Here is a 19,815-nt window from a genome sequence, read left to right on the forward strand (position 1 = left end):
AAGTGTAGGACGTAGCGTCGCTGTCCGGGTAAAATTTCCCTCATAGCACACTGTATGGCGTCTTCATTAGTCGATTCAAAGCAGAACAGTAGGACGTTAAACTCCATTGCTTTGTTATATTATATACATGAATAATTTCTGACAGTCCTCACATGTCTCTTTAACTTCCAAATATGGTATCAGCGAACTGGTCATCCTGTAATTGTTGACATCATGTGACTAGAACTAGTTTATACGGCTTAGTCTAGTTTAAACCCGTGTCATCCTATCACCCGATATCTCTATCACCTTATAAATAGACCGAGAAACCAGAAATCTGTATGATGAATTAATTGTTAACTGCACGACCGACGATTGTAAAACGTCCCTACAGTGGTCTTATTCCACAATGGCACCAGGAACAGGAATGATGCTGATAGTTTTACTCGGAATGTTGGTGTATTTTGGTGGAGTGGAAAACATGATCATTTCAAGTAAGTATACGTCACAAATATCATTGATTAAATAATTAAAGATTGTGTTCATGACGTCAATGACCAAAACACAACCTACAATAATTAGGTCACAAAAACCCTAAAAAATACCCGACTGTTTTATTTTCGGTGCGGATTTCTACAAGCTTATAATGTTTTGACCCCTATTTCTGATTACTACATAGACCATTTAATTTTATTTGTTTTTTTTTAACAGATTTCACATATTGTCTTTATAAAATAAAATTTGCCGACGTTAAGGTTTTTTGTAGATAGTCTATCATGACTGACACTTGTATGATACAACGTTTGGGAAATATTCTTTTACCTTGAGTTGCTTCCCTTTATATTAGTTACCCTAACTATTATTATGTTGGGTACGGATGTATTGTAATGTAGGGGAATTCAGGGGGTGTCCAGGAATTTGAGCAGCGGGGGTGTGGGGGTTAAGGGTAACAGATATTTCCCAACGAAATGAAGGAATACAGTAAGTAAGACGTTGTCTCGCTAACCTGGACGTCCCGTGTTCGATTTCCGCTACTGACCTAAAAAGTTCACCACAATGTTTCGGCGGGGTTTCCCCTTTTCAGTGATGCCAGAGGGTTAGACAGTGGAAAACGTCTAGTCGTTCAGATGGGACAAAAATCCGAGGACAAATTTACATATTGGGTAAAATAACCCTTGACAGTTGGAATACGATATAAGATTATACCGTAGCGCCACTGGCCGGGCAAAATGTTCCTCATAGCACAATGTATAACCTATGCCGGTCTTCATTAGCCCAGTCGGTGCAGTTCAATAAGAATTTAACATTAATGAAATATTTCAAATTTATAAACATTATCGTATTACCCTATTGTTCGCCATCCGGCAACGAACTCGGAACCTTCTGTTTAGAGACCCGGAGCCTTAAGAGCTCGTATATATTCCTGAACCAATAGCCCGAGAAATTCACCTAGGTCTAATCAAACGAAACATCCACTGAGCCTCCTCAATGAGAGAGAAATGGGGTTTAACGCCAACTCGACACAAACTAGGTGATTTCGGGACTAACACATAGTTCAATTTTATCTCAATAATTCGCTTGCGCGTAGGGGTCTTTAGCAGTGGGAGGAAACCGGAGGACCCGAATAAAACCCACGAGGTTGGACAGACGATCTTACTCCTTGTCACGTACAACCGGGGAATCGAAACCACGCCAGTTGACTCAATGGCAGACCGTATGATACAGCGCGCACGTGCTAACCATTCGGCCACCCAACTCCCCATCCCAATAACGTACGAGTTTTCTTCCAGTGAAAACAGTTGATAATATCCTACTGTTTGGAGTTTCTGATCTTACAATATTGTCTTACTTCTATCCAGGTGAATGTGAAGCAGGGGAGTTTAACTGTGGTACGACACCCGTCGAATGTATGCCGTTGTCATGGAGATGTGACGGAGACGAGGACTGTGATAATGGCGTCGATGAAATAAACTGTCCTACGGGTAAGATAAGCAGACATTAAATATTTGGACAAACTGTCCTTCCTCTATTCTAGCCAAACTTTCCTACCTCAGTTTTAGATAAACTTTCCTTCTCCTGTTGTCGACAAACTTTCCTCCTGTTCTAGGCAAACTGGCAACGCCATCTGTCCTAGACAAACTTCCCTCCCCTTGTTCTAGGCAAACTGGCAACACCATCTAATGAGCACAGTGGATAATGGGCGTTACACATTGGTCTCTGGGGAGGGGGTATGGGTGATTATGGTGATATTTTCAGACATCGCGGACTGCATAGATAAAGTTGCCGGTCGGGTGTGGGGTGGGATTAGATCTGTTGTGATAGAACAGGCCAGTTGGATAGCATTTCAGATATATTTATCGGGATATTTGTATTATTGTGTGTGGGTGTATATATGTATCTGCCTCAGAATAGACTTTCCCCAAACAGTTATGTTCATTAGACCAAAAGGAATACCCGTGTGTAGCCTACGGTTATTTAACCGACCCAGTTTTGTTCAGCCAAACTTGTCGACCTAATTTTTTATTACTTTGTCATAGAATTTTTTTCACCTAATTTCCCAGATCCTGTAAGAAAATTCTCACTGACCCGCTTTAGGGGGTGGGGCAAAGCAAACACGAATATTATTTTGGCTTTACTTAAAATGCCATTAAACATAATGTACTTAAAATATAATTTCAGCGAGTGAATGTCGAGATAATCAGTTCAGCTGCAGAGTGGATGAAGAGATGACATGTATTTCAAATACTTGGAGGTGTGACGATGACATAGACTGTACAGATGGAACAGACGAAATCAACTGTCCTGTTGTGTCAAGTGGATAATCTCTCCATGCCCGTTTAATATGACATTGTTGGAGAAAACTAATCCCGATAGGGGGGTGGGGTAAGATCAACATGTGGGTGGATAAATGGAGATTTTTAACCGGTCAATCGACCAAATTGTTCCGCGGAGTTCGTAATATTCATTGTAAATTTATCAGAAAACAACTATTATAGGATAATACCATACAGAACATTACGGATTTTTTTATTTACATACTTGAAAACGTGTTCTTCTGGGCGAGTCTCTTTGCAAAACGTCCAAGGCCAATTCAAGTAGGCTGGACATGAAAGTTAGCTACTTTTTCTTGTACAATTGTGCATTGATAGGGGATATCACGTCACAATTCCAAAATGGCTGCGATGATGTCATGCTCGGTTCCTGGTTGATGGAACCCTTATATCAGTTATTTTAAGGGGTTTCCCCCACAATATCAGTTATCTATCATGTAGGTTACGTCTACAGTTTGCTCTGCTCATCCGTACCTGTGATAATTATATCAGTTTTATTTCATAATCATCGTTACTTACCATTTTTCCATAGTTACTAACAAAGGCCTCAATAGTTACTTGAGACAGGTCTCTATAGTTATCCACATTTAGTCTCCATAGTTACCCGCGTGTGGTCTGCATAGTAACTTACATGGTTTCCATAGATACTCACGTGAGGTCTCCATAGTTACTGACGCAGGGTTTCCATAGTCTCATTTATTTTGTTAAATATTACTAGTCAATACTGAAGTCTCCATTGTCTCATTTATTTTTCAATACTCAATTTGAATATCTACGTCTATGTGAACATGTATTTTTATGTGTGTATGTTTATATATTTTATTTTTATATATGTAAAACTGTACAATAATAAATCTTAGTAGAAAAAATATAGCCTCTTTCTAGTTGCTGTCATTCATTCCAGCCTGGTGATAGAGAGAGAGAGAGAGAGAGAGAGAGAGAGAGAGAAATGGGGTTAAACATCCACTCAACACAAGCTAGGTCATTTCGGAACTAACACATGGTTCAATTTTATTTCAATGATTCGCTTGCGTGTAGGGATCTTTAGCAGTGGGAGGAAACCGGAGGACCCGGAGAAAACCCACGAGGTTGGACAGACGCCCCTTCTCCTTGTCACGTACAACGGGTGAATCGAAACCACACCAGTTGACAGACCTTATGATACAGTGCGCACATGCAGGATGAAAGGAAATGAAATGAAATGGGGTTTAATGTCCTACTGTTCTGCTCCGACTGGGCTATTGAAGACGGGCATACGTCATACAGTGTGCTATGAGGGAAATCTTACCCGGACAGTGGCACTATGGCCTACTCTTTTATCAAATTCCAACTGTCAAAGGGATCTTTTACGTACACGCCAATGTGTACACAGGACTTCGGTTTTTCGTTCCATCCAAATGACTAAACAGCTGTCCTTGTCAGCCCCTCCGTCCTGTATCACTGACAAGGGGGAAACACGCCGGAAAATCTGGATGAACTTTCTCGGGCAATGCTGGGATCGAAACACCCGACCTCCAGACTAGCTGACCAGCGTCTTACCCACTTAGCCACCGTGACCCCCAGGACAAAGGGCCTGGCAAGGGACAAGGTATAGTTGTTCAGGTCCTGTGTACAAATTGGTGTTCCTGTAAAAGAATCCTTGGCAGTTGGAATTCGAAATAACAGTAGGCCGTAGCGCCGTAGCGCCGCAGTACTGGCAAACTTTTCCTCATAGCACACTGTATGGGTATGTTCGTCTTCATTAGACCGGATAGAACCGACATATACAATGTTTAACCTTATTTCAAGCCTTCACCAATTCAATATGATGTCAAACTCCAATTTCATTTCATGTCTTCATTATCCGGTTTGTTGCAGAAAAGTAGGACGTTAAACCCCATTTTATTTGCACTGCAATTTATTTGTATGTGTTTTTGATTTAAAGCGCACTATCATAATTTAATCGCTAGAGTTACATGATCAGTGTTAGTAGTAGACGCGGTTATATCTAAAGTTTGTGTCACTAAAACTCTTTTCATTGTACACACATCACTATCTACAAGACATGTGAATAATTGAAATAACATCATTATAGTCTGTTTCTCATTATTGTCTCTCTTCTCTACTTTTACTTTAGTAATAGTCTGTTTCTTGTTTCCCACTAACTTTCCTTTCAACCCACCAATAAACTGTAAACCAGGATTTCCTTCTGCAATGAAATAAAATATTAAAATAAAATAATATGAAGGGGGACGGATTGTCCAAGAGGGAAGGAGTGCAGAGCTGGGAGTGTTTTCTGCGCCCTGGGGGAGGGAGTGCTGTGCTGGGGGTGTTCACTCTCCCCCCCCCCCCCGCATCTGCTGTTCATGTTGCATTATGGCAAGATGGAGGCTACCATCATCCATACATCTTTCTCTTTGAAATTGATATGGTTTGTCTATCTCCAGAGTTATTCCCCATTGATAATATCGTAACAATGGGGGTGCTCGATTGTCAGCCCGAAACGTTCCGAAGTGACGGAAAAGCAATTGAGTGACGCAGAATTCAGTCCTGTCACAGTTCTGTCAGTCCTGACAACGAAGGTGGTGTGAGTAGAATCGTGACGTAATTAAACCTAATGAATACGTTTCAGCTGTCATGGTTGGTTGAGATAGTTTTTCATGCATTCTGACCCAAGATCCCATTCAATCAAGTATCACCAAAGAAATGAAATGAAATGGGGTTTAACGTCCTACTGTTCTGCTCCTATACTGGGCTAATGAAGACGGGCATACGCCATACAGAGTGCTATGAGGGAAATTTTGCCCGGGCAGCGGCACTATCGCCTACTCTTATATCGAATTCCAACTGCCAAGGGATCTTTTACGTGCATTCCAATGTATACACGGGACCTCGGTTTTTCGTCTCATCCGAAGGACTAGACAGCTGTCCTTGTCAGGCCCTCAGTTCTGCACCACTGACAAGGGGAAACCACGTCGGAAAATCCAGATGAACTTTCTCGGCCAATGCTGTAGAGGCATCAATTATGATATGATTTTTCTGTGATTTGTTACTGAACTTTGTTAGAAGATTGGTGGAAGCTTTAATTACATGTAAGATCTTTAGGTCATAACCATTTGGACAACTTGGCCACTAGTGGACAGTGACTTGGTGATGGCTCACTAACAAGGCGGTCCCAGTTGGATCTTGGTATTGACTTTTTCAGTGTGGTATGTCTGTGTCAGTGTTGCACGAAATCGGTCTGGCAAACAACAGTGTTGGGTTCTCATTTGGATGAAACAAAATACCAAGATGCTGTATCTACCTTGCTATGCATGTTAAAAATACCAATTTAAAATTCCACTGGACACAAACTAGGTCATTTCGGAACTAACATGTTCAATTTTATTTCATTAATTTGCTTGCGTGTAGGGATCTTAAGCAGTGGGAGAAAACCAGAGAACCCGGAGAAAACCCGGAGAAAACCCACAAGGTTTGACAGGTGACCTTACTCCTTCCACATACAAGTGGGGAATCAAAAGAATGCCACTTGGCTCAATGACAGACCTTATGATGCAGTGCGCATGCACTAACCATCCAGCCCCCTCCTCCGCCCCCCCCCCCCCCTCCCAACTATGAGAAACATACATGGAATGAAATGGGGTTTAACGTCCTACTATTCTGCTCCAACTGGGCTAATAAAGACGGACATACAGCCTTCTCTTATTTCAAATTCCATCTGCCAAGGGTTCTATTAGGTGCACGTCAATGGGCACGCATTAACAATTTGGCCACCCAAACCCCCCTGTTTATAATTATATATATATAAATGGTGACAATATGTTAGTATAAGTACCTACCAGTATTTAAAACTTTCCAGCTTTGTGGTGCTTCTTCATTCAGTTTCTCTTTTCTATTGCAAATAAGCTCCACCTCTATAGCCACTGTACTGTCCTGGTGAACAAAGACTACAGGTTGTTCTATTGTAACATCAGCTTCAATACTATGTTCACTGGATAATCTAGAAACAGGTTCATCTCTAAATATTATAGGAAGCTGTAAAATATAAACACCATTGAATTAAAGGAGCTAAATCGCTAACATTTGGGACCTAGAAATTCACAAAAGTGGGTCGCAACGCATATAATACTGTAATATGAATGTATATAAACTGATTTACATTTAATGGTTTCCGTTTTTACTCCAATTTCAAATCAGTTATGTTCGGCGAAATAAGTCAGCAATCTCAATCGAGTGCAAATTTCTAGCTTCTAGTTATTCTAGAGTACATAACTCCATTTGATTTGGTGCAATGTGTCTAGCCTCGTCCCTCGAGTCTCTCAATACAACTGGGGCTGAAGCGCATTATGGTACACGATTCGTGTACCAATGTTAAAAAAATTATTTTATCTTAAATATCGGATATCAGAAGCTCATCTTTTCCCGGTAAGTTTACATCATCAATGTTGATTTAAATTGACCAATAATTTGTGTTTTCGATGTCGAAGATTTTGGAGGATTTTGAGTTACGGACTTAGGTCCTTTAAAGGCTTTATGCGTCATTTCCATTTCCGTCATTTCCATTTTCGCTAAAATATCAAATTAATCATGGCTTAATCCGTGCTAACATAATAATAATAATAATAATAATAATAATGAATTTATATAGCGTCTCTTATCTAGAACTTTTCTACTGGATAGCGCCGAGCTGCCCTATCATGTTTGGTATTTACAATTAAATAAGTGAGTCTTCATGGATGATTTAAAGGACTTTAATGTTCTGGCTTCCTTTAATGTTGTTGGGAGTTTATTCCATTGGATGGGTGCTGCCACTGAACAAGCCCCATCACCACAGGACACTCAGAGTGATTATTTAACAGTTAATTAAAGATACATTATGGGAGATTAGTTAAAGAGCTGGCAGTTCTCACTATAATAGTTAAAACTTAGATAATGTAAAGGGAATTTGCAGAAAATTTCAGTCAAATTGTTCCACTATGAACCAAGATTTTAGCGATTGAATATTGGGGTTAGCCTTGATCATCATTATTTAAGTCGGTAGGATAAAAAACATTGTCTTGATTATCCATTTTTTGATTTAATTATGAATGGAAGTCGAACAGCAAATCGGAATGTAATCAAATAAACATCGCAGGCTAGCGATGCCATCGAGAGTTGATTATTGTCTGGTGTGGTTTCCCCATGTCAGTGATGCAGGACAGAGAAACCAAGCAAAGATCAAGTGGTCGCTAGCCTGGAGATCGCGGGTTCGCTCCCTGTGTTGGCTGAAAAAGTTCATTGAGATTTTCCAGCATGGTTTCCCCATGTCAGTGATATAGATGGCCTGACAAGGAACAAAGTCTAGTCGTTCACAGTGCACGTAAAAGAATCATTGATAGTTGGAATTCAAAATAAGAGTAGGTTGTAAGCTACAACTTGTAACGCCACTGCCTGGGCAATATCTCCATCATGAACTACGGTATGCAATAAAGCCCTAAAATAGATGGTATCTATAAACAGTCCTACCTTCTTAAAGAAAAATCCTATTAATCCTATAATTCACTATTGCCAGTTGAGAAATTGGCAAAAATATAATTTTCAACTTCAAATTCAAATGTTTAAAGATAGCTATTCCATGGTGGGGAATAGGAAAACAAGGGAGGTAATTGTGTTATTATTTCCGGTGTTTAGATTTTTAAGTGTGAGAAAGATAACCTATGATCCTATAATAGTGAGTTGACAACCTATTGAGCAAAAGACATACAAATAATTATGTTTTGACTTTCTTAGAAAATAAGAAATTGTAACTTTAATAGCCTGGATAGAGCAGAAGAGCAGGAAGTTGAACCCCATTTCATTTCATTTAAAGTCTCTGCATGTCATTTCATGGATTGAGGAAACCCTTGCAAATCAGACTGGAGTCAATCTGATAAAATACATCATGTCAAGGATCATATGACTGATTTCTGACCAATTAAAATCAGTCATTCGATTAACCAAATTGGAAGTACAACATTTGCTTTGTTTCATTTTCTATTGCTGCAAATGTCTACCCACAGTTTGGCACGCTACATAAAAACCTGACTCAACAAACCACTTAATTGGTTAATCCCTCACATCAATCAGAACCTGCATTATTTAACAATGTTATTCTAGATCCCGGTGTACTGAAGCCAAGTAAAACAAAATTTTGGACTATAAAAACAAAACAATGTATGATCTGTGTTTTAATCAGATTGAAAGGAACTTTCTTGGCAAACTCAGACCCCCTGTTTGGTGAACCAGCGCCCTACCCACTGAGTCACACCCACCAGATCCCGAAAAGCTAAACATTAGATGGGTTTTGCCTTCTTACCTTTGATAATTTTGATGTTTTTAAATCAAGTATTTTAATTTCACTGTTATTTGTATCGGCTATATAAACTATTTCTTTCTTTCCATCAACACACAATCCTCCTGGTTCATTTAAAACACTAGTAGAGTTATCTCCCTGGTTACCATGACTACCATTACCTAATATAGTAGTACACATCTTCGTTTTCAAGTCAACACTTTTTATCTAAAAGAGAGCGAAAAAATAAAAAGTAAAAATAGGGTAAGAAAACTGTAATAAACCTTCAAACATAATTAAGACCAAGGATAGGGTGGCCCATGTACTGTACAGAAATAAAGTCCACCGCTGATAGTTCGAGACTACCACTGAAGCGTACTCATTCGCCGTGCCGATACCAACTTTCTGACAGTATGATACTATAAATAGCCATGGCACGTGCAATTCTCTACAAATCTATCAACTATTACAGCCGTAAAAAATTTATTGTTGACGATTTTGAATAGCAGTGAAATTAAGCTTCTTGGTTATTACAGCAGATTTAGAAATTACGTTCGTTTCATTTTTTAAATCGCTTTATCATTAACTGTACCGTTAAGAGCGGCATCTTTTGGTTTAGTACAAATAATATCTCTGAATCACTCGGGTTAGACAGGAACATGATACTACCAGTAGTTTCATTTTACTTTTACAAGGTTCTTAAAACGATTGTTGAGCTACCTAACGTGCTTATTTCTAAATTCAATTTCTTGTTCTAGCTTTCTGTTATGTTTCGTAAAAAAGTAGTCTTGATTATCCCGACCTGTCAATCAGACGTAGAATGGTCGATAGACTGGTTAAGTGAGACTAATTTCCAAACAAGGGCACGTAACCTATCTTTTACTCAAAAGTGTCTGGATGTTATGGACGACACTTGGAACCAGTTTTCAGTCTATTATTTATAGATGATTAATGGTCATAGCTTATTAAGTACAACATGATCGTTTATTTAGTGACTATAATTGTGTGAAACTGATTTGAGGCTTGGCATATATATATATATTGTGGCGTAATTGTCGAGATATATGGAGATATATGGAGATATTTATTTATGGTGGGTCACCCTACCAAGGAATGGAGGTTAAAATGAAATGAAATGGGGTTTAATGTCCTACTGTTCTGTACCTACAGGGCTAATGAAGATGGGCATACACCATACAGACTCAGTGTAAATTTTACCCAGATAGCAGTGCTGGACTGGGCCCACCTGTCCACCTGTCCATGACAGGTGGGCCTAAGCTCATTTAAAAAAGTGGGCCTAAGCCTACAAAGAAAAAAGAAAAAAAGAGAAAGAAAAAAGAAAAAAAAAGAAGAGAGAAAGAAAGGAGAGGGGGAGGAAAGAAAAGAAAGAAAGAAAAGAAAGAAGGAAGGAGAGGACAGGAGACAGGACAGGAGAAAGAAAAGAAAGGAAAAAATGAAAAAAAACACAAAAAAATAAGTGTACTAGAATTCTCAAATTCATCTAATAATAGTGCTCTTAGGTCATTCTGTTATCTAATTGTATCAGGAAATCAAACATTTGCCTTCTACTGCTTTGGTCTGAAATGCTTGGAAAATGGGTTTGCGGTTGTCAATTTTTAAAATTTTCCTGGGGGGAGAGCCCCAAAGACCCCCCTCGGACCGCGCTCGTGACACCCCTTCGGCGGGTACTTGTGTGGGCCTTGGTAAATGACCTGACAGGTGGGCCTTCGACCCCCCAGTCCGGCACTGCCAGATAGCAGCGCTATGGCCTACTCTTGTAGCGAATTACAACTGTCTAGGGATCATTTACATGCATGCCAATGTGTACACGATAGTCCATCCTGCACCACTGAGAAGGGGGGAACCATGCCAGAAAATCCTAATGAACTTTTGGCTTAGGACAATTTTTTTTTTTTTAAATACGAGCCAATTTTATTCTCAGTTAATCACACAATCCAAACGTCCGTCCAGCAGGTGTCACACCCTGATAAGTGTGCTTTAAAATCCTGAGGGTTCTTGTCGACCCATGCCTGGAGTTTAACCTGGGACATTCTGGTTGGGAGGCATATGACCAACAACAGTAGATAAAAAGTTTCTTGTGAATCTAAGATGGACAAATGCGATTAATTTTTATTTTCTATAAAAAAAACCCATGGAATGAGCTTTTGCCTGGATAACAAGAGTCCTCATTTAATTTCTATTTTCTATAAAAAAAAAACATGGAGTGAGCTTTTGCCTAGATAACGAGAGTCCTCATTTGTTTTATCCTACATGTATCTGATCTACTGAAAGCTGTTCCTTGCTAGTTCCTCTGTACTTCAGATCAAAGGGGAAATCCCCCTAGAAAACCCAGGTTAATGATTGTCTCACCTTATGATTATAGGAGTCAGCTATCAATAGTTGCTGTTTATCTTGTAATAAAGCAACACCTAGTGGATGTTGTAACTTAGCTTCAACTCCTTTACCATCAACATCACCAAAGGCAAACAGATTCTATAATATATACAACAAATAATCAGTGATAGATGGAGAGAAGGAGGAAAAGAGACAGAAAGAAGAGTTCTACCAGTAAATTGGGGGAACCAGAAAAATCTCACAAGGTTAGCCAGGCAACGCTATTCCCTGTGAGAGAGAGAGAGGGAGAGAGAGAGAGAGAGAGTCTACTTGACACAAACTAGATCATACTGGGACTAACATATTCTAAGGTTTTATTTTGCTTTGCAGTATGAGAAAATGAAATGAAATGAAATGGAGTTTAACGTCCTACTTTTCTGCTCCTAACCTGGGCTAATGAAGACGGGCAATCAAAGAACCTAGCTGAGACAACCCTTCTGTTTGTACAAAGGGAGTGAACTCTTTGATTCAACCTCTCTTATAAAAATCAACTAGAATGAAATGGGATTTAATATCCTGCTGTTCTGCTCAGACTGGGCTAATGAACATGGCATACACCATAGTGTGCCATGAGAGAAATTTTGCTACAATCTACTCTTATTTCGAATTCCTATTGTCCCATCCTGCACCACTGGCAAGGGATAACCACGCTGGAAAATCCTGACGAACTTTCTTGACGGACACCTGAATCATCACAAGTAAGTGAAGCAGCATCTTACTTGTCCATCGCAACTCCTATAGAAATCAAACCAGTTATAATGTTGGTGGGAAGTGAACACAAGCTATGTGCATTTTGAGGACAAAATATTGAAATATTCATGGTGCAGTATTAAAGTAGCTAAGTCCGTAACTCAATATCATCCAAAATCTTCGACATTGAAAACACAAATTCTTTTGCAATTTAAATCAGCATTGGTGTTGTGGTCTTACCTGGAAAAGATGGGCTTCTGATATCCAATATTTAAGACAAAATAAACATTTTACCATTGGTACACGAATCGTGTACCATAATGTGTTTCAGCGCCATTTGTAACAAGGTGCTCTGAGAATGAGGCTAGACATATTCCACAAGTCATGTCATACGGTGATGCCATATTCTTATTTGGAGAGCATGCGCAATATATACTATCAGTGTTGACTGGAATAACCAGATGCTAGAAACTGTCTTTCGGTTGAGACTTCTGGCGTATTTCGCCGAACATAACTGATGACAATTCACAGTAAAACGGAAACGATTGAATGTAAAACAGTTTATATAAATTCATATTGCATTATAATATGTGTTGGGACCCATTTGTCCCAATTTCTAGGCCCCAAAATATTAGCGATTTAGCTCCTTTAACCATGCTAATACAGGTAGGTGGTCAAATTCCTTATTTAAAGATGCATTATATAAGATTTAGATCTAGTTGTTCTTCCTATAATAGCTCAAAAATTGATAATGCAAAATGAATATATTGAAAATTTCATTCAAATTACTTTATTCTGAACGAAGTTATCACTGTTTGGAGTTTTGATAATACATGTATGTGGCAGTAATTGTTTATTATCGTAACAATGATACTTCTCGCTTCTCCATTTTTAAATTATATCATTAACTGACAGAAGCAGCGTTCTAATCTACTTCAAACGAGGGAGAGATGGGTTTTAATGTCCTCACGGAACAAAGTAGGTCACTTCAGGAATAACATAATTTCAATAATTCGCTTGTGCGTAAGGGTCTTTAGCAGTGGGAGGAAACCGGAGCCCCCCCTCCCCGCATCTTTAAGAGTACAATCTAACTGATGTTGTTATAAAAACTGAATTATTCTTACGTTTGGATCTCGTTCTCCACCAACTAGATTTTTAACAGCTCCATCTTTTAAACTTATCGTTCTTATAGTAGAACTCTCGCTATCAGCAATAAAAAGACTGTTTACTTCCTCATCATGTGATATTACTACGCCCGATGGTTGAGCCAGGCCAGCTTTCTGGGGATAACTATTGTTTCGGTTTTCTTCTGCTCCGCTACCAACAAACCTAACGCAGGTAAAAGCTGGGTATTTCCTGCCAAAAACATAAGATAGGTTGCCAGTGAATAAAACATATGCCCACAGCAGCTTACTAATAAACATTATGCACATGTACATGTATATAAAATGACGGCTTTGGTCTGTTTGTGCCCAATCTGATTAATATACAGATCTACATTTCGTTTCGTTTCTTTTATACTTTCGATGGCCTCCACTATATGAAATCTGGCCAGTTGCAGTGGATGGTCGCATCAGGGGTCATACGAACGGCTTTTGACACTATGACATCAGACATTTGATTAACCAATCAGCCTTGATGTTTCTAGTGGGATATCTACACTTCTGTGCACTGTGTGCCAAGAACTCACCGTAACAGATCGTTTCATTGGCTAATTTGTCACATCAACCAGAACATGGGTCATATAACAACTTTTCTAGATCCTAGTCTAAAACAAAATTTAGAACAATAAAAAACAAAATGAAATAGGATCTCTGTTCTAATCAGATTGGTTTGTGGCATGTGCCATATATTTAAATTTAAATTAAAAAAATTTGGTTCATTGGTCAATGATATCAACTTTTCAATAATGGGAAGCAAAATTCAAGAAAATATTGACTTACAGGCCTTTATACCAAGTTATATCTTGTAAACAATAAATCCAGATCTGGTGAGTTCCAGCCATGGCGATATATAAAACATCTTCTACAGTAGACCCTGTAATAATATAGGTTGCCCGTCAATGATACATATACAAACAGCAGCTGAGTCATACGAAGGGTCCATAAATTTTTATTTTTATTCTCTTCTAGGGGTTGGTAACATTTACCAGATGACTTTAATCAAGGGAAACAACCCATGAAGTGTAACTGTCAGATACATGTATAATTAATATTTGATTGGATTCTAGTTCTTCATAGAGCTAACATAAAACATGTACCGGTGAACAACTTTACCAGTTTGAATTTGGAAGATTTCAAGGCCAATTACTCTGATAATAGTGATTAGAAATAGTTGAAAGGTTTCTTCCTCTCATGAACAAATACAAATTTCAAGTTTATTCTCTTGAGCAAAATGAAATGAATGGGGCTTAACATCCTACTGTTCTGCTCCGACTGGGCTAATGAAGACGGCCATATGCCATACAGCGTGCAATGAGGGGAATTTTGCCTGGACAGCGGTGCTACAGCCTACTCTTATATCGAATTCCAACTGCCAAGGGATCTTTTACGTGCACGCCAATGTGTACACACGGGACCTCACAATGATCTTTCTCTGCCACTACTGGGACCAAACATGCGACCTCCAGGCTAGCGAGCCAGCATCTTTTTCACTTAGCTACTGTGGCTCCCTAATTCTCTAGAGCACAGGTTATTTTAAAGCGATCAAAGGCTGTTAGTCTGACAGTAGTAGACATATTCGTTTCATGATCATTCATAACATTACAAATGAAGTTCAAGTCAATCGGACGGTGGGGGTCGGGTGGGTGAATGGTCTAAGACATGCGATTTAGATCATAAGTTCTGTCATTGAGTCAATGTCAATATTGACATTCTGTTACACGTGAATTTGTTTAGTTAAAGTTTACTGGTTAACAACTTACTGAGATAAAATGAAAACAATGTGATTTTGTGTCATGGGGGTGGGGGTAAACATGTACAGTATATATAACGGATACCTCGGGACCGGAAGAAATTGGCCTTTTTAAACAGTGTCCGTTATACAAAAAATCTGCTATCGACCCTGAATTAGAGACCAGAAGGTAACACCACCCCATGAAATAACAACATTTATCATATGCAGAATCTACAGAACATACATGTATTTACATAAAAGTCATGTATGTATTCACAAGTTTCCCATAAAATCACTATGGATATTTTCTGGGAAAAGTATTACAGTCACCGATAATAAAATCAATATTATCATCATTTTGTTCTGTGTATCACAGAGTCCGTTATAAAAATAGACTTTACATTGATTTGTCGATTAGGGACCGATGAAAATCGTCCGTTATAAACGATTGTCCATTATACAGTGTCCGCTATAAAAGACTGAAAATGAGAAATTTCTATTACAAAAATCGGGACCAAACTATTGTGTCCGTTATAAGCGATTGTCTGTTGTATGTGAGTCTGTTATGTTTACTCCTTACAGAGTCAGTAATATCCTAACACCGTAGCTGCTGATGAATTACCTGGTGATTTTCCGAGTGTGAGATCCCAAGGTGAGGAGATAATCTGCTGGGTACCAATCTTACCGCCTACTTTATCATCTCCTTGTTGTCTGGTACCTATCACTGTAGTTACATTTCTTGATATAAGATCTACCTACAAACATATACAAATACTAGACAGGGAATGAAATAGGTTTAGCAACCCACGAGTCAGAGAAATGGGATTTAACGTCCACTCGACACAAACTAGGTCATTTCGGGTCTAACACATGGTTCAATTTTATTTCAATAATTCACTTGTGCGTAGGGGTCTTTAGCAGTAGGAGGAAACATGAGGACCCGGAGAAAACCCACTAGATTGGACAGCGACCACACTCCTTGTCACGTACAACTGGGGAATCGAAACCCCGCCAGTTGACTCAATGACAGACCATATGATACAGAACGCATGTGTCAACCATTCGACCATCCAACCCACCAAGCTATAAAGGAATTTGGCCTAGATAGTGGCATGTCAATGGTTCTTTTACATGCCTGCTAATGTGTACACAGTAGTACCTCGGTTTTTCGCACCATCTGACATCGTGCTGGCATGATATATTGTTTAATTGATCTATCTCGATTCACCTTCAAACGATTCGCGTATTGAATCGCAGAGGGTAAATCGATGTATCGCGATTCTTTTTTCGTGTTTTGTTTTTTTTTTGTCGCTTAAATTGTTTTGGTCCTCATTTTGCTCCACATTAATATAGTGATATAAAACAGTTTTATTTCTTCTACATCGCCAGGACTAAAAATATCAATTTTTTGTTTATCCTGAATTGCAATATGTATCGTATCATGACTGCAATGACCATAACCAACCAGCATTAATGTGAAAGACTAGACACTGTTCCTTGCCAGGCCTTCTGTCCTTCACCTCTGACAAGATCTAAATCCATGCTAAAATGTACTCTAAACAAACCAGCGGCACCTACATGTATAACTATCTTGGTATCTTGATTTCTAGCTTGCAAACTACATGTAGAGAGAGAGAGAGAGAGAGAGAGAGAGAGTTTAACATCCACTTCACACAAACTAGATCATTACGGGACTAACATGTGGTTCAATTTTATTTTGATTGAGAGGAAACCGGAGGACCTGGAGGTTGGACAGGCGGCGCTACTTCTTGTCACGTACAAACAAGGAATGAAAACCACACGAGTTGACTCAACTCAATGACAGATCTTATGATGAAACCTACCTTTCTAACAGTATGGTTATCAGTATCAGCGACATATATAACATTATCTTTAACTACTGTTCCTTGAGGTGACGAGAAACTTGCTGTATTAAAATCACCATCTTTATAACCTCGACTTCCACTACCTATTACTTCCTGTAAATATCATTTATCAATCACAGAATATCAGATCATAGTCCAGCCATTCAATTCACATTAACAGTGGTAGGTGTGGTGTACCAGGCAGGTTAAGCTTACTAGAACACCTGATACCACTATCTTAATATAATGACAGTTATACCAGGCAGGGTAAACTTACTCTCCCCAGAACACCGGATACCATTATCCTACTATAAATATCAGTAGTGGGTGTGGTATACCAGGCAGGGTAAACTTACTCTCCCTAGAACACCTGATACCACTTTCCTACTACATGTAGTATAACATCAGTGGTGGGTGTGGTGTACCAGAAACCTTACTCTAGACCTGATACCATTATCCTACTATAAATACCAGTAGTGGATGTGATGTACCAGACAGCCTAAGCTAAGCTTAGCACATTACATGTACATGGTGTACAAATGTACGTCCGTCTTCATGAGCCCCATGACCACTAGTGCAGAAAAGTAGGATGTTAACCCCCACCCATTGACGAAAATTAGAGAAAAGTGAAATATTAATACCAGTACATACCAAGATGGCTGTTCCCTTGACCACCTCACACCACCCATGATATGTGAATAGATTTCTGTATTATAGGACAATTTATTAGTTCATGTGGGCGGTACAGCTGGGCACATAACGATGCGGTTTGGGGATCAACTCAGCAGCCGTAGTTAGGGTGGTGTGTGATGGTCTAAGTGTTTAACATTTCATATAGAAATGAAATAAAATGTGGTTTAACGTCCTACTGTTCTGCTGCGACTTAGCTAATGATGACGAGCAAACGCCATACAGTATGCTATGAGGGAAATTTTGCCTGGACAGCAGCTCTAGAGCGTACTCTTATATGGAATTCCAACTGCCAAGGGATCTTTAATGTGCACGCCAATGTGTACATGGGACCTCGTTTTTTTTTTGTCACATACAAACAACTTGACAGCTGTCCTTGTCAGGCCCTCTGTTCTGCACCACTGACATGGGGAAAACCACGTCAGAAAATCCACATGAACTTTCTCGGTCAACACCGGGATCGAACCCACGACCTCCAGGCTAGGGAGTCAGCATCTTACTCACTTAGTCACCGTGGCTCCCATATTATGTAGAATGTAATCTTACCTGGACAACTCCATTCAAATCTATGATCACAAGCCGATGATTTCCAGAATCACTGATGATCAAGCTATCTCCATTAAATTCAATTTTACCCGGAAACTTAAGAGGCGAATCAGGAAGCCGATTTTTTTCCAAAGAAATTGGCAAATCATGGGATTTTATTTCTCCGACAGTTTTAAAATATTCTACAGCTATGTCTACGAATTCAAATAACTGATCCTTGTGACCTTCACCTACAAGGTTGTAGAGAAACTGACCTTGAGGGCCGACAATTACAAATGTTGGCCAGCACATGATTTGTAATTTGTGCCATAATGAGGCTTCGGAATCGTTGACGACTGGATGTGTGATGTCGTAGCGTAAAACGGCACTCAGAATATTAGCAGTTAATTTCTCATTTAAAAACTTAGCTGAATGTACTCCAAGAACCACAACTCCATCAGTTATTGTGAATTTTCTCTCAAGTTCGTGAAGATCTGGTAAGACGTGCATACAGTTAATACAGCAATACGTGAAGAAATCCAGCACCAAAACTTTTCCTTTCAACTGATTGGACAATAACAGGGGTTCAGACACGTTTAACCATTCAAATTCTGCAAAGATAGACAAAAAAAATAAGAATAGATGTATTTACTTTTACCAGGAATATAAAACTAATAAAAGTACATGTACATGTAATTTTGAAAATCATTGCAGCTGAAATGAAATTGGGTTTTTAACACCCTACTTTTCGGAACCAACTGGGCTTATAAAGACGGGCAAGAGCTATGGTCTACTCTTATTTGGAATTGCAACTGTCAATGACTATACTGGTACATAAACGACAAGTCGACAAGGGGGAACCACCCCCGGGAAATCACAATGAATTTAGCGATCCAACGTCTTACTCACTGAACTACCGCGGGCCCATGGCTATAGAGGGGGTGGTACAGTGTCAGTCCAGAAAACAGATGTGTTGTAAGCCTAAGCAGAATCATACAATTGATAATATCATACGAGTTGGTGGCTTGTGCTGAAATTTGGTGTGGGGTCATGGCTAGTCCTCTTGAACATTCCCTGGAAATTTCAAGTCTCTACAATCATGGGAACTGGTAGAGGTATGTTACTGAAATAGTACTCCTGTGTTTACATAATTAACATAATTTACATCATAAGTCCTGTCGGAGCAGCCCCCATTTCATTTACTTGATTGACATCATTCAAATAATTTTATTCTGGAAAGTTCAATTGTCATTGATCCCCTGTATTTTTGCATCTGCTAAGAATAAGCATTACAGATGGTAGACAGCTTCTGAAATTTCTCCATAAAGTAAGCAATAAAATCAACCTGAACAAACAAATGTTTGTTTAATGTTAAAACAGAATTTTATACACCATTTAATAACTATTGAGTCATGATGAAACTGTAAAATTAAAAGTAAACAAACACACTTTACAAGTTTACACAGCTAATATGAATTCAAAATGTCAAATATCATATTACCCTTAGAAAATTCAGGAATTTGATAATATCGTCTATTGGACAGTTTTTCTATGTGTTTATTGATCAATGTTTTACGTTCATCTGTCTCAGTCAAACTTGATAAACTTTCATCCAAATCGGCACAATCGGCTAAAACTTCATCGATAGCCGCCATCT

At 39.0% G+C, this 19,815-nt stretch overlaps 1 protein-coding gene and 1 long non-coding RNA gene across 2 annotated transcripts; one reads left to right on the forward strand and one right to left on the reverse strand.

Annotated features, from left to right (window-relative positions):
- The first annotated feature begins 243 nt into the window (after nt 1–243).
- Nucleotides 244–3,261, forward strand: LOC126816231 (uncharacterized). Its single transcript, XR_007678258.2, has 3 exons — nt 244–473; nt 1,839–1,961; nt 2,659–3,261. It is a non-coding gene; the product is annotated as an uncharacterized LOC126816231 (long non-coding RNA).
- Nucleotides 3,262–3,613: 352 nt separating this feature from the next.
- On the reverse strand, nt 3,614–19,815 carry LOC126816162 (NHL repeat-containing protein 2). Its single transcript, XM_056099666.1, has 10 exons — nt 19,660–19,815; nt 18,180–18,769; nt 16,919–17,057; nt 15,701–15,829; nt 14,127–14,220; nt 13,308–13,539; nt 11,470–11,592; nt 9,124–9,327; nt 6,629–6,824; nt 3,614–4,998 (listed from the first exon to the last, which is right to left on the reverse strand). Exons 1-10 carry the CDS (start codon nt 19,811–19,813, stop codon nt 4,742–4,744), a joined length of 2,118 nt encoding a protein of 705 aa, XP_055955641.1. The 5' UTR covers nt 19,814–19,815; the 3' UTR covers nt 3,614–4,741.

Source organism: Patella vulgata, chromosome 3, assembly GCF_932274485.2.
Source record: "Patella vulgata chromosome 3, xgPatVulg1.2, whole genome shotgun sequence".
Taxonomy (NCBI): Eukaryota; Metazoa; Mollusca; class Gastropoda; family Patellidae; genus Patella; species Patella vulgata.